Source organism: Ceratina calcarata, unplaced genomic scaffold, assembly GCF_001652005.2.
Source record: "Ceratina calcarata isolate Rehan_Ccalc_2016 unplaced genomic scaffold, ASM165200v1 scaffold25, whole genome shotgun sequence".
Taxonomy (NCBI): Eukaryota; Metazoa; Arthropoda; class Insecta; order Hymenoptera; family Apidae; genus Ceratina; species Ceratina calcarata.
Window position 1 is genome coordinate 1,048,942 of NW_017147017.1, and position 22,709 is coordinate 1,071,650.

General features: G+C 39.1%; 6 protein-coding genes across 7 annotated transcripts; 3 read left to right on the forward strand and 3 right to left on the reverse strand.

Moving 5' to 3' along the window:
• The first annotated feature begins 30 nt into the window (after window positions 1-30).
• Window positions 31-5,176, forward strand: vir (VIR_N domain-containing protein). Its single transcript, XM_026811803.1, has 5 exons — window positions 31-412; window positions 492-604; window positions 680-1,043; window positions 1,115-4,754; window positions 4,813-5,176. Exons 1-5 carry the CDS (start codon window positions 359-361, stop codon window positions 5,103-5,105), a joined length of 4,464 nt encoding a protein of 1,487 aa, XP_026667604.1. The 5' UTR covers window positions 31-358; the 3' UTR covers window positions 5,106-5,176.
• Window positions 5,164-7,345, reverse strand: LOC108622907 (pentatricopeptide repeat-containing protein 1, mitochondrial). The gene is made up of 3 exons (XM_018021037.2): window positions 5,777-7,345; window positions 5,403-5,708; window positions 5,164-5,339 (listed from the first exon to the last, which is right to left on the reverse strand). Exons 1-3 carry the CDS (start codon window positions 7,166-7,168, stop codon window positions 5,223-5,225), a joined length of 1,815 nt encoding a protein of 604 aa, XP_017876526.1. The 5' UTR covers window positions 7,169-7,345; the 3' UTR covers window positions 5,164-5,222.
• Window positions 7,346-7,803: 458 nt separating this feature from the next.
• Mgtor (nuclear basket protein megator) lies at window positions 7,804-16,575 on the forward strand. The gene is made up of 10 exons (XM_026811845.1): window positions 7,804-8,171; window positions 8,345-8,507; window positions 8,605-9,778; window positions 9,850-11,167; window positions 11,250-11,722; window positions 11,797-15,027; window positions 15,101-15,293; window positions 15,357-15,680; window positions 15,749-15,865; window positions 15,968-16,575. Exons 1-9 carry the CDS (start codon window positions 8,000-8,002, stop codon window positions 15,862-15,864), a joined length of 7,164 nt encoding a protein of 2,387 aa, XP_026667646.1. The 5' UTR covers window positions 7,804-7,999; the 3' UTR covers window position 15,865; window positions 15,968-16,575.
• Window positions 16,576-16,676: 101 nt separating this feature from the next.
• On the reverse strand, window positions 16,677-17,550 carry LOC108622908 (platelet-derived growth factor subunit A). Its single transcript, XM_018021038.2, has one exon. It carries the CDS (start codon window positions 17,530-17,532, stop codon window positions 17,047-17,049), a length of 486 nt encoding a protein of 161 aa, XP_017876527.1. The 5' UTR covers window positions 17,533-17,550; the 3' UTR covers window positions 16,677-17,046.
• A 2,236-nt stretch (window positions 17,551-19,786) lies between these two features.
• On the forward strand, window positions 19,787-20,654 carry LOC108622893 (vascular endothelial growth factor A-A). The gene is made up of 2 exons (XM_018021008.2): window positions 19,787-19,871; window positions 19,951-20,654. The coding sequence occupies exons 1-2, from the start codon at window positions 19,804-19,806 to the stop codon at window positions 20,285-20,287; spliced, it is 405 nt and encodes a 134-aa protein (XP_017876497.1). The 5' UTR covers window positions 19,787-19,803; the 3' UTR covers window positions 20,288-20,654.
• LOC108622858 (dynein assembly factor 4, axonemal) lies at window positions 20,646-22,704 on the reverse strand. 2 transcript variants are annotated; one of them, XM_026811847.1, is made up of 7 exons: window positions 22,415-22,704; window positions 22,114-22,351; window positions 21,857-22,055; window positions 21,345-21,780; window positions 21,170-21,270; window positions 20,941-21,094; window positions 20,646-20,878 (listed from the first exon to the last, which is right to left on the reverse strand). In XM_026811847.1, exons 1-7 carry the CDS (start codon window positions 22,535-22,537, stop codon window positions 20,672-20,674), a joined length of 1,458 nt encoding a protein of 485 aa, XP_026667648.1. In that variant the 5' UTR covers window positions 22,538-22,704; the 3' UTR covers window positions 20,646-20,671. The 2 variants fall into 2 exon arrangements, 1 of the variants encoding a protein (XP_026667648.1); XR_003388893.1 differs by having other exon boundaries at window positions 20,787-20,878; window positions 21,174-21,270.
• Window positions 22,705-22,709: the final 5 nt, after the last annotated feature.

The window sequence follows — 22,709 nt, forward strand, 5'->3', positions numbered from 1 at the left end:
TATATTAGTATATACGCGATCAGATCAGGTCTGAGGTGCTGAGGTCTGATGTCTGATAGGTCTGATAGTCTGATCAGGTCCATCATGTACGCGATATTTAGCGCCAAGATGCAATGTAGAAGTTGAAATATTATATTTATTTTAATTAAAATATAAAGATAAATAACATAAATACATAACATTTTATTGAACTTGTCTTTATTTTATTAATATTAAATTGTTCAGACTTTTCTTCAAAATTAAAAAAAGTGTGTTTATTCGTGTCCTCTCTGTGAAATAAAGTTCTATAAAAATAGGATTTATAAAAGTAGGTTTATTACATAATTAATTACTTCTGAATCGCAGCAAAAAGTAAATCATGGAAAATGTAGAATTGTTATTTTTTGATACATTTTCGCACGATATATCCGAAGTAAGACCAAGGTTATTTTACTTGTTATCAAAATAGCATGTGTAACAATGTTTAATAAATTCCTTCTTGATTGTTTCAGGAACTGAATTTAGATTTAGTGCAATTTCCAAAACCTGTTTATATAAGTGAAGTTAGAATTATCCCATTGGGTGCTCGAGTAAAAGCTGACTTTCCTGGAGGTGTCCGTTTAGGGTATACAAACTGACCAATGTCATAGATTGAAATAGTATCCTTCGAATTAATTATTTAAACATTCTGTAATTTCAGAGCTACGAATCCATCTCAGTTTGAAATTGAATTTTTTGTAAATGATTTAAGTAAGCCTGGTGCTTCTACATTCGAGTCCCTTGGTGAATTAGAATACAAACAGAATATTCACATCCAGTTGGAATGTGAAAGAAAACAAATACCCACAGATGGATTGGTTTTAAGAGGCTGGTATACCACAATCACTTTAGCAGTGTATGGGACATTAACAAAATCATTAAACAATCCACAAGAAGTCGTTAGTTCAGCTGCTGGTTCTTCAGCCTGTGTCAGTGGCCTAGAAGAAGTTATAGAAAATCCAAACCAAATTTCAGAACAGCAGTCTGAATGGTACTATGAAAATCAGGCTCAAACGAATTCAAATGTATGTTGTTTAAGTACCATAAGACCTATCTTCGATATACAGATCTTTAATTTTTTTTATGATGCATGTAGGAAACATGTGTGGCAGCTACACCTCCACCTCCTATACAGCCGATTCAAATAGTGGAATCATCCAGAAATTCGACATCTGATACTGGGAAGACAGAACATTGGGAGGAGGATGGTACAAACAGTACCTTGAAGACTGCAAAACGTCCTTCTTCACCTCCCTCTGAATCCTTAGTATCCTTAAGTCCTGAGTCGATATCAGCCGAAGAGGAAGAAGCAGAACAGGATGGTGGTGAACAAGAAACAGGAGAGCCCTTCGAACCTATACTATCTGACGAAGATATGATGACCGATGATGTGCCACCCACTGCAGAGTACGAATGTGAAAACATGCAGCTAAACGACATTTATTCTTTGACACCCCCGGATCTGTTAGAGTTGGACGAGTCAGTGACTGTTACAGAAGAATACCAAATCGGCAAGGAAACGTTAGATAAGATACACGAAATATTACAATCTTTATCCAAATCAGTTTTACACTTCAATAATGCGTCGGGTCAAGAGAAAGAGACGTTTGTACACAATTGTGAATCGTTAAGCGCGATACTTAGCCCGTTTGATTTAAACGCTACGGAGTTTAATGATTTGACCAATATCGTGAGTGCTGGCTTAGATATGGATCTCGCTCGCGCCCAACCCCAACCAGCTTACAAAGTCCGTCATGTTAAAGTCGGTGTACGATTGGCAGAAGCCTTGTGTAAATTTCCACAAGGGCCAGATATATTATTGAAAGTGGACGCGCCTTATAAACTGCTGACGCTGTGCATGCGTGAAAACGTTGCGCTTCCCGTGAAGCTTTCTGCTATTCGCACGTTGGACGCGGCTTTGATAAGCCCAACAATTGTACAAGAGTTTCTACGGTGTAAAAGCAATCTCTACAAAAATGCCTTGATGATGTTGGAGACGGCAAAATTGGCAAGACTAAAGTACGCTCTAAGTTCATTATTACGAAAAGTGCACATGTACGAATTCCTCGAGGAAATGAAGGAACTCGATGAGTTGGCTGTTACCGAATTAAGGAACACGTATATTTGTTCGCCTACGTTAATGGCTCAACCGAAACGTCAACTTCCAGCTGGATCTCAAATGGAATTTGAACGCGAGGAAAATAGAAATCCTCAGTGTCATTTAATCGCGTATTTTGAATACCATAAACTTTTGTATCATGTTCTGTTTGCTCTTACTTCTCCGAAATCAGACATAAATCTAATCAAAGCTACTCGCCGTTTCCTTTTACGCATTTCTGATACGAAAGAAGGTTTACTGTACCTATTAAAACAGCCAGAAGTTACAATACTAATTTTGAAAGCTCTGAGATGTGATATACCTGGGACAGGGTCAGTCTTAGCTTGGCGACTTCAAGTTGTACAATGCTTATTACGTCTAAAATGTCAATCTTCCGATTGGATGGCACTAAAAAAGCTTCATTCCTTTTTGATATTTCCTGAAGGTTTACAAGCTATAATAACGATCCTTCCTATGGGAGAGTTCATCGATATTTTAATTCCGTTTCTCTCTGATCCAGATTTATGTGAATTCTCCGCGGAAATTATATCAGCAACGATCCGTTATTCCGATCGAATAAAAGTGTTTCAAAATCGTGCTGCAATTATTTTGGAGAAGTCGAGAGCTCAGGCTGTTTTGAAAGACGTTACATCATATTTGACAGTAGCAGCGCAACCGTCTCATTGGAATTACGGAGACGTATCTTCGCTCGTCGCATGTATTAGAAAAAACGCGGATAAGGCAGCCTCTCTCCCAGGGCAATTAATTACAGCATGCAGAATTTTGCATTATCTCGTATTTCCTTCGAGTAACGACGTGGACCCAATGGAACCTTATATTGAATTAAAATACAGAAATGCTTTGACTCAGTTGTTTGCTGCTGACGGTTTAACAGCTCTTATTGCAGTTATGACAAATATTTCAGAATTCTATGAACAGCCACTCTTGCATAGCGCGGCTCTAACAGGCAGAAGGGGCTTGGCATTGGTCGCATTACTTCTTCCATGCGTGAAATTAACGAGAGCGTTATTGGAACGGCTTGTTAAATGCATGGCCACGGATTTCAAAGATTTAACAGCCGTAGTCCCATTACTCGGTGTTTATTCCTTGGTAGAAGCCATTCCTTCCAATCGAAATGTACAAATCTTATCGGAAGAAATAGTAGAGAGTCTCTTAGTATTTACACAGGCTGTAGATTCGGATGGTTCCGGCAATGTGGCAAAATCATTGTGGACACAAATGTTGGGCGAAGTCCTTAAAATGGTTTCGCTAAGTCCATTTAATTTTATATCAGGCTTGAAACTCTTGACAAGGTTGTTACCTCCTGTTTTGACTGCAAAGGAGACATCGACCGAAGATGCTACTCGAATCTTAGGTTTTAGAAAACTATGGTCTGCTCACTTGCAGGCTCAAGCTAATAATCTAACAGAGACATTGCGACTGCTTTGCACCAGCTGGAATAAAGATTTATTGCTGCTCCTTTCGAAAGTTTGCAAGCAATTAAGCGACTTAGCAGCACCCACGGCACTACTCGTAGGTAGATGCTTATTAGATGGTATAATAGCTGCCACACCACTAGAAAATAACGTCTTAATTCTCACTCTACTTAGCGAACTTACGCGACACGCGCCTATGAAAGCTACTCTGTTAACTTTAACTAGTCCGGCGTCTAGAGCCCAAGTTAAATCCGATCAAAAGTATCCACCGGTTATCGAAATGATGTGTACGGCGTTGAAGAATACAAGTGATATTAGAGTACAATATGAAATACTAGATATGTTTGAGACATTGTGCGATTGTACGCTGTGCCTCGTACAAGAAGATCTCAATGAATCGTTTGAAAAGAGACTTTCTCATTCGGTACCCAGTAAGGAGCCACTTTTGTCAATTCTAACTGCGTTAATCGATATACTGGCAACTAGTAAAAAGTTTGAACTGGATGTATTAGAGAGTACACTTCGTATACTCTTATCCCTTATTAGTCATAATTATGGTTTATATCACGTAAAAAGTTGTTTAGAAAATAATCCTGATGCATTGCGATCTCTATTAGACCATATCTCGACTTTAGAGGATCCAGAAGCCCAGTGTGTCGTTAATTTGACCATAACGTTCTTAGAAAATTTAATTACATCTGAGTCACAAGGAAGATCTTTGTATCTACGTGTACAACAGTTAGCAACTTTAATATCATGGGATAAGAACGATCACCCGTTGGAAAAGATAAAAAGTGCGCAAGAATTAGTTGAGATATTCAAGTCTACCGAAGACAAGGAAGAGAAAGAATCTATTCCAGAAATGTTAGAACCATTATTGCCTACTCCCGAAGCTTTGTTAAATCAATTTTCTCAACGGTGTTTAAAAATTTCGGATCTTCCTTCTAAGCGCCCAAAGAAATTCACGTTTACGTCTTCGAATTCGGTATCGAACGAAAACATGGTGGATCTATTAGCGCTTGCGACCGAACTGCTTCCTGCCGACTTCAATTTACTAACGGAAGCACAAAATTTATGTTCTAAAACACCGCCCGATGATGCTACTCAGCCTTTACAATCGAAGGCTCAAACTGACGATCAAGAGGCCAGAGATGTTCAGAAACAAGACACGTCTCCAGTTTCTAAAGTGAAACAACCCTTCGGTATGTTGTATATTCACTTTCTATATTGTTCGCTGAATTAATAAGTTCTTCTTCGCAGTTACACCTATGCGGGGTCGAACACAGTTTGCCAATTCGTTGAGAGGCGGCCCTGTAGTGGGAAGCGCAGGCAGAGGAGCAGATCCCTTCAGATCGAGACCACCGAATACTTCGAGGCCTCCGTCTCTTCACGTGGATGACTTCGTGGCATTAGAAACGTGTGGAGCACAACCAACTGGACCCACTGGTTACAATAAACTCAGTATTCGTGGATCGTGTCCACCGCGTGCGATCAATGCAGGGACAAGGAGTCGTCCTTGGACGCAAGAAACAAGGCCACCCTACCTTCGCTAATTTAATTTCTTCCATTAAAAATGTATAGAATTATTTATGTCTGTATTTTATTATATTATGTATGTATTTTATAAACAATTGTTTTAAGGTTGCGTTTTATACATTAATTAAAATGGTTTATTTTGTCATTTTTTCACTATACTTCTGTATCTTCTCTTTCCAGTTTTCATATTTGATTTTGAAATCGTTATATTTTTTCCTCATTTCATTAATATTTTTATATTTATACCTCCCCTGAAATATGAATACACATTAAAACGCGAAGAGCGTCGTGAATGATATCCGTACGTATCTTACCTCATTTTCCAAAGATTGTAACATTATTTCATCAAATTTTTCTAATGTATTTAAAATCGAAGGCGGTGGTTTCATTCGGCGTTTTAACAGATATTGCATTAAATTTAGTACATATTTAAAATCTTTTCCTATGCACGCATTCATGAATAATGCTTGCAAAACTATATAATTTGGTGCGTAACCAATGGCATCCATTTGTTCTAAAAGTTCCATTCCATCCCAATACTTTCTGCAACCAATAGCTAAGACTCCGAACGTTATGACGTTTGGTGAAAGGTGATGTTTCTGAATTTCATTTAGTACAGCCTACATACAGATATAAGTACATAATGATTGCCAAAGATATGTGTAACTCAATTTTAGTATCCACTTACTTTTGCCTCCTTGTATTGTCTTCTCAAACTCCTTCTTTTTATAAGTACATTGTAGAAAGTGATATCCATTTTTATATGATTCGTTTCGATGAATTTAAGGTAATGATCTTCTGCTTCTACCGTACACGGAAGCAGATCCAGTAGTAACGTTACAGTCTTTTGATTTGGTTCCACACCATCGTCTTTCATTCTTTTCAAGATTTTATCAATTCCACCAAATAGAATCAATTGATTTTCATTTAATACAGTGTTTAATTTCAAAGAACATAATTTCTCTGTATTAATTTCTTCTGGCAAAGAATTATTTTCACTGGAGATAAGATTTCTGTTAAGTGGTGGAATGAGTGATAAATTCAACACTGGCGGAGAATCTAATAAGTCTGGTCTCCCTGTTTCTGTTAACTGAATTCTCGAATTCTCGTATTGTGGTACCAAAACGTCGCCCACTTTTAAGTCACCAAACTTCGAATCTCTAATCGTTCTTAAAAGAAGATTATAATGAATTATAGTTGGTTTCATGCCAGTTAGCTTCATTTTATGCCACAAAGCCAAAGCATACTTTAAACCATTTTTTGTATCACTGATCGTCGCCTGAAACAAGGCAGCAATCATGTCTTTTGAACAAATACCTTTATCATTCGCTTCGTCTGCTATTTCAAACGCAGTTAAAATCTCCTTATGTCGACTATAAGCTTTGATAAGACTCGCATAATGTATATGGTTCAGACTGACTTGCCTCTCGTGAAAATATTCTCGTAAATACGTTAATCGTTCCAGTGCTTTTTCTTTATCGTCACTTTCAGAGCAGACATGGATCAGAGTGTTATATACAGATGGAGTAGGACTTAAACCTCTGTCCCTTATTTGTTTGAACAGTTTGAAACATTGTTTCATATCACCTTGGATGGCAAAAGCAGAAAGCAACAATCTATATATGTATAAACTCGGTTTGTCACCGTTTTCTTTCATTAAATCTAATACGTTCAAGGCCATCTGCAGATTCTTGTTATTCATATGTGTTTTAATTAGTTTACAATAATCCATCTGCGTGAATCTCTCCCTTTTCGGCACTTTTACGGTTTCCGCGAACTTCTCTTCCTTTTCTTCGGCTTCGTCCATCGGAACTTTTTCATATTTTTCATATGATAGATCCCCAAAAACATTTGGATTTTCGGGTAATGCTTTTGTACATAGACTCCTACAACAAATGAATAAATGTGGGGGATTCACTTCTCTTTGAACACTTGTATTATCCCTTTTGTTATTCATGTAATTGCACGTGTTTACTGTGCATAAAAATTGTTTTCTTCCTCTCACATGATGATAATGACAGTCTATGTAACCTAAGAAGAATTTCGATTTTAGGAGACGATTCGTTTTTTGAAATAACATCTCATATACTTTTTAATTTTTCTTAGTATGATGAATATATTTTTGTACGATTCAAATAGAAATTGTTATTTGAATCTGTTTGAACCTTCTTTACTGTACTGTAAATTACATACACATATACACATTTACATCATTTACATTTTTGGTGATATTTGTATGTATAATCTGTTATACATATATACACGACCACAGCCTACTTTAATACCTAGCGCATGCTGAGAATCTGAGAATTGCTGAGAATGAAATCTAGGGTACGCGGCACGCGGTGCCTGGCGGTGTATGAAATACGATTATTTTAATAAAATATAAAATGAAATAAAAATGAAAATAGTACATACGAAATACAAATGTGTTTTTATTGTGTATACAACATACAAGTAACAACATAATATTTTTTTAATGAGTTTATGTATTAGTGAAATATAACAAAGCTTTCATTTATTATTATTGTCGTCACGAAAGAGAGGAAGAGATTATAATATGTATAATTTCAATAAGAAAAATCATTTACATTTCTATGACAGATATTATTGACATTGTTTAACTTCTAATGTTCAGTATAAATATAATAAATTATCATAAATGGAACACTAGCGCTGATGAAAACGGCGGACAACTCGGTAAAACGCAGAAGAAAGGGAAGAACGGTTCTTGAAGAACCGTGAACCGTGTGCCGCGTCAAAAGGCCATAGTGATTTTCGGAAAGAGAGGTAAAAATACGTTGAATGTTTGATCAAATGTGCGCTTCAACGAATCGAATCCTTCGCAAATCACGTAGGTATTGTTGAGAAAAAGTTTTCTCGAGTTCTAAGTGACATCAAACGAGAAATAATGGAAAAAACAGAAGAGAGCGAACACAATATATTGCGAGAAGTTTTGGGCGAAGACGAATTATCGCAAATACCTGAAGAGCTTGCTAAGAAATTGAATGCTTATTTCAACGATAAATTCGAACAATATATCACCGCTAAAGCAGTTTTTGAAATCAACAGGAAAACTTTTGGTAAGCTTGAATCCAGTTCGATATATTTTTTACGATATTAACAATCACCCGGTCTCCTTACAGAAGCGGTTAACACTTCTTTAGAAATGTACGGCGTCCAACCTGCATTAAATATACAAATAACAGTCTGATTATTACAGCTTGTAAATATGATTTTCTGTTGTTTTTTTTAGATCAAACGTTAGATAAGTTACAAAAGAGTTTGGCAGAGGAAAAATCAAATTTTGAAGAATGCAAGGAAAAGCTTGAACTGTCACAGAAATATACTGTTGAATTACAATCTGATCTAGATCTAGCAAAAGGAGAAATACAAAAATTACAAGAACATGTTAAGAGGTATTATTTGATATTCATTCTCATGTACATCTCATATATATTATATGTCTATATGTTGGGTAACAATATACCAAATTAAATATTTAATATTTTGCAGACTGGAAAAAGAAAATGCTGACTTACGTAGGCACAGGGATACAGTTGTGGATGAAAGGGATGCACTGCAGTTGCAGGTTGAAAGGAGGGACACGGAAATTGAAAGAATGCATACCGAATTATCATCGTTGGGAAATCAATTACAGAATGCTGTCGCTGCGAAATGTCAAGCATTGGCAGAAACAGAGGAAATTCGAAGTCGGGAAATGACTCTTGAATTTAAAGAGAAACGATTGGAACAGGAAAGAGCTCTTATCGGGCAGCAGATGGTAGGGCTTGAAGAAGAATTAACAAAAAGAATGTCAGAATTACAAGCAACGAGAGCAGAAGCTTCTGCACTCCGTCTCTTAACGGATACTCGTCTGGCACAGCGAGATGAAGAATTGCGTATCGCAAACGAACAAACGGCGCAATTGCGAGAATCGTATTCAGCCCTTCAACGACGTTGCGACGAGTTTTCGCAGAAATTAGAAGAACAACGCACGCACGAAATTTCTATGCACGCTTCTTATCGAGAAGAAATCGGCGCACAAACTAGACTGGCAGATCTTTATAAAGGAATGGCAGATGAAGTGAATGCGAAGGCCGAAGAATTTAGTAACGCAGTTAAAGAACTTCAACAATTATTAGAACACGCGACTGATCAATATGGAACACTGGAGTCGACGCATAACCAGCTTCAGATACAACATAAGGAAGAACTAGAAGAAAGAGATCGAAAGATAGATGAACTGTCGAATGAATTGAGTCATGCAAACGAATTATTGAAGAATATTAAACAGGAAAGATTAGATCAAGCTGTTGAACAACTAGCACCCACTGCAGCCATAGCCAGCAGAGTGCTTCGGAAAGGCTTGAGCCTCACTCAAATCTATACACAATTAGTCGACGTAACAAATGAATTAACTTCGGAACGAGAAAAGAATGAACGTATGAAATCCCAAATGGATGTGATTCTACGCGAGTTGGAAGCGAAAGCCCCGCTGTTGCAGCAACAACGCGAGGATTACGAAAGCGCGATGAGCAACATTACCACTTTAACATCAAGATTGGACGAACTCTTAGCAGAGAATCATAGATTACAAGAAACGGCGGATGAGTCGAGTCGCATTGCTAAACATCATACTAAAGAAAATCAGAGATTAAAAATGGAATTGTCGGATTTAGCGAGACAAGTAAGTGAAACTGCGATCCCGTTTGGATTTTTTGGTGTTCTTGTACACTGTTATATAATTATTATTTTCAGGTATGTTTCCTTTTGAAAGAAGTTCAAGAGAGTAGGAGCGGTACAACCATTAATGCAAGTGAATTTTCAAATTCGATGGAAATTGATAATTTAGCTTCAGCTGAGATCATTAGTAAAAAGCTTGTTACGTTTAAAGATATCGAAGAACTGCAAGAGAATAATCAAAAGTTACTCTCGATAGTCCGCACATTGTCATCGAGGCAGGAAGAAATCGAGAAGGCAACTGACGAAATTAACTCTGGCGATATGAAAGAAAAGTTAGACAGATATCTAGAGCAGTTGGAAGATATGCAAGCTGCTCAAGACAGACAAGCAAAGATGTTGGAAGGCCTTTTACGACAACGAGACATGTATAAAAATATGTATCACCAATGTTTGAAACAAACCAATGTATCTGACGAGAAAAAACTGTCCATGATTCCGGAGGAGGACGAAGACGACACTGATGCTGCGAAATCTGGCATGGACGAAACTTCTAAGATCAGTCACTCTGATGCCAATAAAGAGAAGGAATTACAGAAGGAATTGGGAGAATATGAGGCTAAACTAAAACAGGTTAAAGATGAATTTGACACGTACAGAAAAGAAAAAGCAGCGCATGAACGCATGTTAGGAGAGGAAGTTGAAAGACTTAGGAAAGAGGCGGAAGCTAGTTCAGCTCGATGCTGTACACTAAAAGCTCAATTAGATTCAGCCAACGACAGATTCGGTCTTTTGCAATCTAACGTTTCTTCTTATAAAAATCAAATAAAAGTTCTCGAAGAAAAATGTTTCAATTACAATGTGACAATTGGTAAACACGAACAGAGTTTAATGATCTTGAAAGATGAGGCTTTAACGGCTCAAACCCGATTATCGCGCGCCGAAGTGCAGTTAGAAAACATACGTCAAGAGAGACAACTTTTACGCGATTCGGAAGGACGTCTCTTGAAGGAGCTCGAAGTGTATCAGAGGGAACGTCAAACGCAGGCTTCGTTACGAGCTGATGTTGAATCCATTAAAGCGAGCTTGGAGCGTGTTCAAGCCGAAGGCCAATTACGAGCTGAACAACGTTTGGATGATGCTACGAGAGAATGTGCTGCTTTAAGACGTCGATTGCAAGAGGAACAAGATCGATTTAGAGAGCTTTCGGTGCATTTAGAGAGACAGCTCACTACTGCTCAGGAGCGATTAGCGGAGGAACGGAACATTGCCGAACGGGTTCGGTTGGAACTGGAAGAAGCTCGCCAGTCTGATACTCAGAATGTGCAACGTATAGAAGAACTGAACAACAAACTGAGACAAGCAGTCACTCATTCAATATCAAAGCCTTTCACTGGTATGTATGAGATTGGCTTAGGTTTCTTCTATTTAGTTAGAAGTAGTTATAAATAAAATCCTGTGGTTATTTAAACTTCCAGGTGATGAACATCTTGTAAAGCGAATAAAAGAACTTGAAATGCAGCTCGCAACAACGCAAGCAGAAGCGAAATCTTTATCGGAACAATTGAAAGCTTCGCGGCAGCAGAGCCAACAATATTGCGATATAGCTGAGAGCGCAGAAGCCCAATTACGAGAGATAACAGCACAACATAATAAATATAAAGAAGAATTAGAAAACGCTTTGAAAGAAGCACGTTTAGAGATAGCGTCTCTTCAAAAGAGAGTTCAAGAATTAATAGAAGAATTAACTAGAGTTTCTAGTGGCCGACAAGAAACCAATTCGGACTTAAAAGAAAAATTAGCTGATGCTGAGAAGAAACTTGAAGAGTTAGATGAGCTTAAAGGAGAATTGGAAATTGTTAAAGGTGATTTGCAAAGTGCTTCTGTAACAGCTAAAGAAGCTGAAGAGAAGTATACTAGAGAGATGATACTTCATTCGGCAGACCTTCAGGTAAATATAATTATTTTCGTGAAATGTATTTAAAGACTGTGATAAGCTAATTTATGTCTTTGCGTCTCGTACAGACGTTAGCGAAATTGAAAGAAGAAACCCGAGCAGTGGAACAAAAAATAGCAAATTTAACGCAAGAAAGGGATTCAGCCGTAGAAGCGTTAGAACTTGAGAGAGCAGCTTGTCGAGAAAGAGAAGTGAAGTCAGTTGAGGAAATGAAGGAACTCCAACAAAGAATAACAGATTTAGATGCGCAAAACGCTATTTTACATAATCAAATTCAAGAACTAAGTAACAAAATAGCAATTATGCATAGTCAACAGTCGAAGATGAGCGAGAGTCAAGAAAGTCCTGATACCAGCATAGAAGCAATGAATCGTAGTTTCACCGGAGCTGAAGAAGATTCCAATTCTGCTGAACAGTTACTAAGGGTGATGAAATATTTGAGACGTGAAAAAGATATGGCTGTAGTGAAATTCGATGTTTTGAGAGCGGAGAATCTTCGACTGAAATCGCAAATGGAGGTAATCGAGAAGAGGCTAAAGGAAACTGAAACTGCATTGAATTCAGAAAGGGAAAAATCAGAAATAGACGTGGTAACGACATCTAAACACGCTGAATTGTTGCGAAAGGTTGAGACCTTGAATGCCATTGCGGATTCTAACAGGATCTTAAGGGAAGAAAGGGATAGTTTAAGCGTTCAAGTCATGGAACTGACTAAAAAAGTTACGGCACTGTCTGAAGAAGTAGTGCCGCTTAGAGATACATCTCGGGATTTACAAGCGAAGACTGATGCTTTGCTGCAAGAGAATACGAGCCTTAAAGGAGAGGCAACTAGATGGAGGCAAAGAGCCAATGCGTTAGTGGAAAGAGCTAACAAAGCAAGCCCGGAAGATTGGCGCCGGTTGCAAACTGAACGGGAAAATCTTAGCAAACTTCTAACATCTGAACGGGAAACGCATTCTAAGCGTGCGGAAGAATTGGTTCAATTGAAGGCAGAGAAAACTAAGTTAGAAGAGCAATTGGTGCAACTTCAGAAACAAATACAAGCTCAGGGAGAAGAAGTCCAAAAAGTTTCCGAAGAAGCTCGTAAACTGGGACAAGATTTAACCGAGGCTCTTGCCGATTCTACTTCTAAAGCCAAGGACTTGGTAACGCTGAGGAAAGAACTTGGAGATAAGGAAGCCGTCTTGAACGATATCAAGAATAAAGAAATTCAAATAAGAAAGATAGCGAAAAAATACAAAACACAGTTCGAAGAACTTGCAAAATCTGTAGAAGAAGAAAAAACTAAAACTGAAGAATCTCGTATGTCGGCCGGTACATCTGGAAACGAAGACACGCCCCAGGCATCTCAGGAACGCGAAGATCAATTGAGAGAAGAGGGTCGACAAGAACTGCGTCAGGCGAATATAGAATTAACAACGAAGATCGATGAATTGTCTCGTCAAATGGCAACTGTACAAAACGAAGCAGAGACATTGAAGAAGGAGATTGATACGATGAATAAAACGAGCGTCGAGAAGGAGGAACGTGCTAAACAAGTATTAAAAGGTGCCAGAACCAAGATATTGCAGTTAACGGAATCGAAGAAAGTGTGTGAAAAAGAATTGCTCGATTTGAAGGCAAAGCTCGAAACTGGAACTGCGGAATCGGATTCCGCCGAGCACGATGCTAGAATTGTAGCGCTTAAATCTCAAATGGAAGGTAGAATCTCTCGCCTGGAACATGAGAAAGCGGAGATTCAGGCAGAGAAAGAGACACTCGTGCAAAGGGTAAACCAATTGCAGCGACAATTAGCTGGTGTTAGCGGAGTTAGTCCTACTACAGAGCCGCCGACGGCTAATATAAAGCCAATGTCCGCACGTGCTGAGACTCCATTAGCAAGTATTCGCCCTATGAGCGTAGTAGTACAGTCGAGAACGGCTGCAGTTTTACCTACAACGGCTAGCGCGCCAGTAATGGTAGCACCTCATCAGCAACAACAGGCGCAGCAACAAGTTGTGCATACTACTGAAACGAGTTCGCCAACCAGTAGTCTTCCAGATTTCCAACCAGCTAGCACTAGTAGCAGTTCGTCGCAGACAGCGCCAAGCACTTTAAGGCAACTAGTCGTGCAACCGCAATTAAGCGAGTCTGCAGAGTCGACGCAAAGGGAAGATCCAGAGAGTGCGGAGACCCTGAGTGTGCAACAGCAACAATGCCAGCAGCAACAGCAACAGCAGCAGACTATTGCATTAGTTAGCCCACGAGTAGAGCAACAGCAGCAACAGCAACAGCAGCAGCAAGCTGCAGTTAGCGATCAACAGCAGACTGTAGCTAGTAGCTCCACTCAGTCGGTAAGCACATCCCAAGCTTCGACCGGGCATAAACGTCCTAGAGCTCTCGATTCGACAGCGTCTGGATCCGGAATCGTCGAGGGCGTGGATCATAGCAGACAGGAACAAGTCCTTAGTCCTAAAGCTAAACGTACAAGATCGGAAATGTCTTCCGCTGCTAGCGCTAGTGCTTCGGAGGTTGAATACCAAGTACCGACATCGAGCCAACGGGATCAAGACGAAGAAGTGGAAGAGGGATGCGTCATTGTAGTTGACTGCGATGAAGGTGAAGGAGGAGGCAATCACCAGACGCAAGAAGAGGAAGAATTCGATAACGATGCGTACGAAGAAATGGAAGAGGATGAAGAGATGCCGTATGAAGTAGAAACGGAAGTAGAGAGAGATAATAACGAAGTCGAGATCATAATGGGGGAAGATTCTACGAGTGTAGAAGTTCCTAGACAAGCGCAGGCAACGGTGCCCACGAATCAACAGCAACAGCAATCAGAGGCGATTAGTAGTGCTGGACCAACGGGAGAACCAGCTACATCGTTCGCTACACGATCATCGCGCGGTATTGCTCCAATGCCCAGACAACAGCAGCAACAGCATTTACTTTTACCACAACAGGGATACGAGGATGGAGGCGACGACAGCATAGTGCCAAGCACTCCTACTTTATTTGTACCACGTCGAGGAGATGGATTCGGAGAAGCCGTGAGCTCACCTCAAGTTCCTCAAGGACGTTTCACGTTCGGAGACTCGTCCACGCCAACAACAGCCTCACCAACTCCATCGTTATCAACGCCTTCCGGATCGACAGCGCGAACGATATTTGGATCATCCAGTTCCGGCGTTCCACAAGTAGTGCAAGAAAGTATCGACGATACGCGAATGGATCTGGCTCAATTAGAAGACGCTGGAACTGGTCGCAGCGTACCAACTACACCTCTACAAGTATCACCGGCAGCCGATCTACCGCCTTCGGTATAGAAACGATGAATAATTTTTACACGATGTTTATTAATCTATCGAGTTACTAATTAATTTACTTTTATAGACAAGCAGTGGGCCATCTGAAGAGCAGGAGACACCAGTTTCAGTAACACCTGTTTTAGTAACAGGCACCACTATCGTCAGTGACACCAGTGAAGAACCTACGATACCTAGTATACGTGTGCTCAATGTTGACGAGCAACAACATAATCCAACTGAAATAATCACTGAATCTATTAGCACAACGCCGACCGAAGGTAGTCATCACGAGTTATAAATATCAGTAATAATTACACGCAGTTACATGTAATTGTATGTAGGTACGAGCTCGGAAGGTGAGAAACGTACAGAAGAAGCCGGCCCCTTAACGTCCGCGGATGATGACGCGGTAGATCCTGGCGAAGGAACCGAAGAGCCAGGAAGCGACATCGTCGAAGACGAAGTAGAGGAAAGTCGCGAGGCGGAAGCGTCTCCGTCTAGTAATACTCGTCAAAGGGCAATAGCGGCGGCAAATGCTGCGGCCGCGGCAAATGAGAATAGAGTTAACAACACGGTACGAAGATCGGCGAGATCGCCATTTAGACAGTCCCGCGGTTCCCGGCCTACTCCCATTGTATGGGACAATCAACAACCAGGCGGTAGGGGTGAGTATCATTTCGGAATTAAAAGTACGCTTCTTAGTTCAAAGAAACTTACCTAACTTCTTTGGTAGGGCAAGGTTTAATACGCGGCGGACATGCAGCGAGAGGAGCGAATAGCGAAACGGGTAGAGGACGTGGGACGAGAGGACGACGAATGCGCTCCAAATATACCTTCACGCGGTACTAAGGTCCGAGTGTGTTTCGATATATGTTTTTTACACGAGCAGTGTATAAAACGTTGACTGTTAATATATCAACTTCCAAAACGTGATTATTTTTTATTTATGCAGACAATTCTTGGTGTCACGTGACACGTGTTGCGTTGAAACAGAACTATCAATTGAAGATCAGAATAAAAGTGACATTCCTTTCATCAAGATTTAGTTTTCGAAGTTAGGTAATTAAATCGAAACTACATAGCATTTAAGGAGTTCTCTTTATTTTTTTTTTTATTTACTCTGCACTTGTAATTACTATTTGAATTTCATGTAATATACTTTGTATAAGCATAAGTCATCAGATCATAAATCAATATCCACAATTATATACATTAAAAGTGTTGAACCAGATTCAACAAGTACTTTATTTTACACGATTCTTTTTTTCATATAATGACGAATTCAACCTAAACATCTAAGAGTCGTATAAATATTATTTATTGATGCTAGGAAGTTGAAATGTAATAAAATAAATATTTAATAATAAGTTTTAGCGGATTTAACTTTTGTCTGGCTTAGCACTATTTTCAATTAATGTTACTATAATTAATACTTTTCAATACTTAAATTGGATGTATGAGAAAGATCGTACGTGTAAAGCTAGATGATGACGAATTTAAAAATCGGCGGATATGTATCAATACACACGGAAACAATTAATTAATAAATAATCAGGTTTACATAATTTTTAATGCAATTAAAATAGATCCTATTGGTAACACGATTTCGATGCTACAAGTATAATATTCTAAACATAACAATATCACAATAGTGAAAAAGCAAAGTCTTTTTAGTTAAGAGTGTATGTATATACACACTTTGGTCCCTTTTCTATTTTATTTTAAAATAAGTGAAAGTATGACTAGTGATACAAACAATTTACTTTTAACAGTTGATGATTTGTTAATGTTTTATTATTAAAAGCAATGGCACCTATATTAATTAAAACAGGTGTCCGTCACTAGTTCTTCGAAAGTTCAATGCTGAAAAGTCACATTGTTAACTTTTGTGCTAATTCTGTACCGTCTTCCATGTATTGGAGCACACAGCCTGCACTGACTGTTTTCGAACTAACCGATGTAGAAATTATTTTCATCTCCGTGTTCTTCATGAGTCAATATTATCGTTTCCTTGGTACCTTACGATTCATATTAAAGAAGAAACACTTCGGGTTCTCGTTCAAACTTCTCTTTCTTCGAGGTCGGTTTACAGGAACATTCGCGATGTTGCTCCACTCTGATCCACCCCCTTATCTTCAAATCGTTGATAAAACTTCCAATTTTTACTTCCACGTCGTCGTATACAATTGTCACGGGTGCGCAGCGACTCAAACTGCTGTTACAGCATCCGGAGTGGCCGTCGCATCGTTTCAGCACAACGTACATAGGATGATAAATGTACATTCCTTGATTAGGGTAAGCCTTTTGAAACAAATCATCAAGGACATAAGACCGTAGTTGCACTTCCTTGCAGATAAACTCGTCGGAGATGTTCTTCGATTGTTCCATATTGATCTTTCTCTCAACCTGATGATGAGGATACCGGTTCGTCGCAGCTGGGAGAACCATGTTGTCCAGAGTCAGGGGGACGAGTATCATTAACTTGATCAAGGAAAACCTCGATGACCCACTTGTCATGCCTCGTTTATGTTGGTTTCTCCTTTAATTCGAATTGAAAACGTGCGCTGTTCGATTTTGTTTCGACCGAGGATTCGATTCACTCAGGAACGCGTTCACGGGCTCAATAAACCGGAGGAGCTTGAACGCGTCGGCCCGTGTCTCTTATTTGACATGTACTCGCATTAAGAGGCGCCCAACTGAAACTTTCCTGTTGTCAGTTGCCAGAAGTGTATTTATACATACGCACTCCACCCATTGATAGAGATGCATGTCGCGTAAAGTCCGGTAGCGAATAATTCTGCGGTATGCAATTCCTTAAACCCCGCTAGAAACTTCCTTGTGGAATACATCCGTTAATTTCACTATCTGTGATTCGAGACCGATCGAAACTTGCTCTGACTCGCGAATTTCGAAACCATGATCAGAATTAGGTAAAACACCGTTCTATTAATAGCCCGCAAGTTTAAATATTTTTTAAATAAATGTATACACACGTGCGCGCTGAACTCCTACAGTTCTCTTCGACGCGCTTCTCAGTAAGATTGAACTAATTTCTCAATAGGATCGAATGAGAAATCGTTTATATCAAAGTCGAACTTCGACTTTTCTCCTATTGATAACGCCTTGTTATCGGACAACTGAATGTTCATGTTACTTATTAATTGATAAATGATCTACAAGAGAAATCATGTTCATTTTGTAAATAGGGTGATGAGTTTTATTACGTACATTCGATAGAACGTATTTACAGTTATTATCAGGTAGAATCAAGTTCAGATCTTAAAATAGAAACTGGAGCATCGGAATTATCGCTCATACAGAAGTAGTGCACTTTCTATTTCTTGTACAATTTGTTTCATTCGTAGAAATAATACTCCCGAGGGCATTAACTTGCGTGCGAATGTTACCTTAAGCAATTACGAATTCGATTGACGTAACGGGGATACCCATTACAATATGAGATGACACTCATTTATAATTCCTCTTTCATTGCGCGCGTAGGTAGTTGATCCTGTTCACGCATGTGTATTTCCAGAATGTGTTTACTCATATAGCTATAAATAAATTAACTTACTATGCAATAATTTATGCGTAAGTGAATGACCACGGAAACCCATGTAACTTACACAGTTTTCTGCAAATTTTAATTACCAAAGTTGAGAAAGTTTACCTGAGAAAGTTCGATTGCGACATTGGAAAGAATGATTTCTTTCGATGACGTGCGAAATGACTACTTTCAAGGCTGATGACATACTACACCCACAAAGTTTCAATTATGATTCATAGTTTCGCATACCATTGACTCAGTTCCGTGAATAACGGATATTCGAGTAACGTGAGCCTCGATTTAGACAACCCGATACCGACTCTTACCTTTCGTGGAAGAAATTTGTCACTGTAGGCACAACTTTTATTTAATGGTAACGCGTGAAGCTAATTTACGACACTTTAATTAATGCTTCCGCGAAAATAAAAAGCGAGAGAATGAATGAGTCTTGAAATCAGACACTCAGTAGACGGTCGTGCTTGATTCACTGCAACCTGTCGTAGTATATATGCATACTATACCTCTGCAGCAAGCAGTCGTAGCACATTTCTTATCATGCCATTGCATTAAACAGTTCCTCTTATTTCCTCGTTATCATTCTATTGTCAGATCTTCTAACGCGAATTTTTTTCAATTTATTTCGATGCGTTCCTTCGATCCTTCCATCGATTGACAGACTTTAAATACTTCACGGAATTTCAAATAAGAATTGTCAATTTCGTACGAATTACTTCAGATGCAGTTGGGTGCACAGAGAGAAGGAATGAAAAGGCGGGCGATAGTTTAAATGATCGCTGCTGGATTTTCGGCGTATAGCATGGAGGAGGCAATGTACGATGAAAAGAGAAAAGTGGTGATCGACGAGGAAAATACTGCTGGTCACGCGACGCAACGCGGTCCCAGTTCGAACGGGAGGCAGGACCCACTAGTTGTAATTATAGTTATCTTCGCGATGTTCCTGGAACACTTTGCTTCGAGTCCTCCTCGACTTTACTGAGAAACAAGAGGGAGATGGTGCGAATCGCAGGATGAAACGATGCGACCACAGGTAGATCGACGAAGAGAAGCAACGAGAAATAAAGAGGGGAGCCAGAGGGCATCAGGCCGAGGATGAAAGTTACATATATATAGAGGGAGAAAGAATTCAGATCGCAGAAGCCACAGGCATTTGGAAGTGATCCATTCAAACGTACGAAACTTCGAAGCCGGACTTTAATCGAAAAAAACATCTTGTAAAAAAGATGAAGAAGCTCGTTTTTCTCTTATTTTCTATCCATCTTGCCTTTGCCGTAATTGGCAGACATCACAGGTAAATTATTACGCACACATTGATATTTCAAGTGTATGTCGGTCACGTGGATTTGACAGACGTATTATAAAAATTGTAGAGACAGTAGTTTCTTGAATCATGTGCAACTGGTACACGAGTTTCGATGCTCTGCGCCACAGCCAAGAGCCGTGCCAGTAGAAGAACTTTTAACTGTTGGCCCCAGCCCGGACGAAGTTTTTTACCCTGCCTCTACCGTTCTAATGCGTTGCAACGGAGCTGGATGTTGTCCGGATCCTAAGCAAATTTGCGCACCGATCGAGACCAGAAACGTCAGTCTCGTCTTTATGGTGAAACACACGATCGATCGACAACGTGACAGGCATCATGAAGTAGTGCACGCCTTGGAACACACGAAATGTGGGTGCGTTGACAAGAAAATGATTAAGTTCGATTGATTAAAACATTTGTCTTAAGACAAGCGACGAGGCATTGAACAAAGTGTTTGTTGTTAAGAGAATATATTACGTAGTTGCTTAGTTCCTAATTAGAAAGATGGGAATGTACCAAAATTACTTTTTACAATTGCGTAATTATATGACATAGTTATAGAATAGATATGTAAGTTCCTCTATTTAATCATTCTTCAGAATTAGCGACTGTGATATTTTTTTATTATAACGTAATACAGAGCACTGCACGTTTTTCTTTTTTGTATTGAATTAATAAATGTTTTCAGATAAATTATCTATTTCAACCGCATGTTTTATTTCGTTACGAGCTCCCTACGAACAAATAGCTTTCTACCGGCTTCGATCAAACAAATGATCTGGTTTACCTACTTACTCTTTTATGTCGAAGTATTGTTTTGCGGCCAGTACGTCACGTTTTATACTTTCATTGTCCGGCGTTAATTGTAGTGCAGCCTCTAACTCTGGAACACCGTGCTGAGGCGCGGACAATTTACAGAGTGCTGCGCCCCGTCGAGCATGGCACCTGGCTCTTGATTCTCGATTACCTTCGCATTTCGGTTCCATTAATTCTAATGCCTAAAACAATAAGATGACCACACTCAAACTTATCTATCTGAATTATAATTGAAATAATTTACCTTAGAACAATCGTCGATGCATCTGTGGAAATTTCCCAATGCGTAGTGTGCTGCGGATCTATTCACGTAAAGCGATGCCATTCTATCGCTGATCTTGATTCCATATGAGTAAGCGCTAATAGCCGCCAGGTAGTTTCCAACTCGAAAGAAATCGCTAAAAGATGACCATTCAGTGTTTATAAATTATTTGTACTCCATTAATATTTATGTAGGAGTATATTAAACGTACTCGCCTTTATCCTTTAACCACTGTGGATCTCGCTCTTCCGGTCGAAGATCGTCCGCATCGAAACCAATTTTACGTCTCGCTTCTGCTTGCTTCTGCAACCACTGCAATGTTATGCTAATGTCAGTTTAGTTGTATACTTTCGCTCTACTAAAAAATGATAGGCAGAAATATTTTCCTCTTGTTCCTCAACGTGAGAACTTTCTCTGGCGGGTGTTGGAAATTTTCGATCTGAAAACGTGACGTTAATGGTACCCGCTTTTCTTGGTAATGGTACTGATTTCTCGGGCTCTTCGAATATACTATTTTTCTTGAAGAAGTTTCCTTCAATTGCAGCTTTTACAGCATCTAATCCCGGTCGTCTCTTCTTATCACTTGAATTGTTTTTTACTTCGCAATCGGACTCGGAGTCCTCAGAAATACCATCGCCTACATCTTCCAATATATCGTCTTTCTTCTTATATGATTTCGTTTCATTTTCTTGATTTTCATTTTGCACCTCTAATATATTCTTGTCACCCTTTTTAGGAGCGTCACCATTAAATATTTCTTCTTCAGTTTTTGGTCGAGACTTTAACTCATTATTCTCGTCTTTAAACCATTTTAATGGAGGCCTTACGAGAAGCGTATAAGAAGTTTTAATCAAAAAAGTATGGAGAAGTGATTAATATTTACGATAATATTAAATACTTGTAAGTTTTCCTGTTCTCTTGTACTTCTCCCTCGACTTCTGGGAGAAACGGCACTTCAGCTTTTGACCTCCAATCTTCAAATTCGTGCATAGCTTCTTTCCGATGTGCATTTCGTATTGCGTCTATTTTATTTAATGTAGTCGTGTGAATGTTGATCTGTTCTCTCACCGCTTCCTTTTGTAAGTGTTGACGTTTCTCTGAGGATTACGGATCAGTTACTATATTAGAACTCATTGAACGGATGTTGATACACACCACTTTTAGCTTTCGTGTTTTCTTCGGCAACTTTATGAGCTTGTTCTAAAGCTCGATCTCGACACTCTCGTTTAAAATCATTGTCAATGTCTTGTACTTCAAGGGTAGGCCACTCTAAGCCGATGTTAGTTTTACGTAAAGTGAGTATTGCTTCCTGTTCAGTTAACGTGCACTTGCTTTCTTTTTCAACGACGTTCGCCCAAAGAAATAATTCCAATATAAATGGTGGAAAACTTATCTGTCATTAGATCAAATGTCTGCATTTAATCTACATATCATAAATCGTAAATAAAGTTTATACCTTTGCGTAACTATCAATTATGAACAGATCAATTTTTCTCGGGTGTCCTTTTAAGGGTACGTTTAATATAACGAATTCTGAAGTCTGACGCCAAGAATAATCTTTAACAACTATAATTGGCATTTTGTCGTTGAACGTACTCGTTCCTCAAGCATGTGATTCCGTTTATCGATCAAACATTTCGCGGTATCCAATCGCTAAATCGAACATTGAGTTGAGTTGATGGGAATACGATTAATGGGTTTCTATCATTATGTATTTACGATCCATTTCCGTACATAAAAAGTTGCATTCT

Coding starts and splice junctions, on each gene's coding strand:
- vir (XM_026811803.1), top strand. CDS start 359: ATGGAAAATGTAGAATTGTTATTTTTTGATACATTTTCGCACGATATA. Junction 413..491: donor TTTCGCACGATATATCCGAA/GTAAGACCAAGG, acceptor TGATTGTTTCAG/GAACTGAATTTAGATTTAGT. Junction 605..679: donor CCTGGAGGTGTCCGTTTAGG/GTATACAAACTG, acceptor CTGTAATTTCAG/AGCTACGAATCCATCTCAGT.
- LOC108622907 (XM_018021037.2), bottom strand. CDS start 7,168: ATGTTATTTCAAAAAACGAATCGTCTCCTAAAATCGAAATTCTTCTTA. Junction 5,709..5,776: donor GACAATACAAGGAGGCAAAA/GTAAGTGGATAC, acceptor ATCTGTATGTAG/GCTGTACTAAATGAAATTCA. Junction 5,340..5,402: donor TACAATCTTTGGAAAATGAG/GTAAGATACGTA, acceptor TTCATATTTCAG/GGGAGGTATAAATATAAAAA.
- Mgtor (XM_026811845.1), top strand. CDS start 8,000: ATGGAAAAAACAGAAGAGAGCGAACACAATATATTGCGAGAAGTTTTG. Junction 11,168..11,249: donor AATATCAAAGCCTTTCACTG/GTATGTATGAGA, acceptor TTAAACTTCCAG/GTGATGAACATCTTGTAAAG. Junction 15,028..15,100: donor CAGCCGATCTACCGCCTTCG/GTATAGAAACGA, acceptor TTACTTTTATAG/ACAAGCAGTGGGCCATCTGA.
- LOC108622908 (XM_018021038.2), bottom strand. CDS start 17,532: ATGACAAGTGGGTCATCGAGGTTTTCCTTGATCAAGTTAATGATACTC.
- LOC108622893 (XM_018021008.2), top strand. CDS start 19,804: ATGAAGAAGCTCGTTTTTCTCTTATTTTCTATCCATCTTGCCTTTGCC. Junction 19,872..19,950: donor GTAATTGGCAGACATCACAG/GTAAATTATTAC, acceptor TAAAAATTGTAG/AGACAGTAGTTTCTTGAATC.
- LOC108622858 (XM_026811847.1), bottom strand. CDS start 22,537: ATGCCAATTATAGTTGTTAAAGATTATTCTTGGCGTCAGACTTCAGAA. Junction 22,352..22,414: donor TAATTGATAGTTACGCAAAG/GTATAAACTTTA, acceptor ATCTAATGACAG/ATAAGTTTTCCACCATTTAT. Junction 21,781..21,856: donor GAGAACAGGAAAACTTACAA/GTATTTAATATT, acceptor GCTTCTCGTAAG/GCCTCCATTAAAATGGTTTA.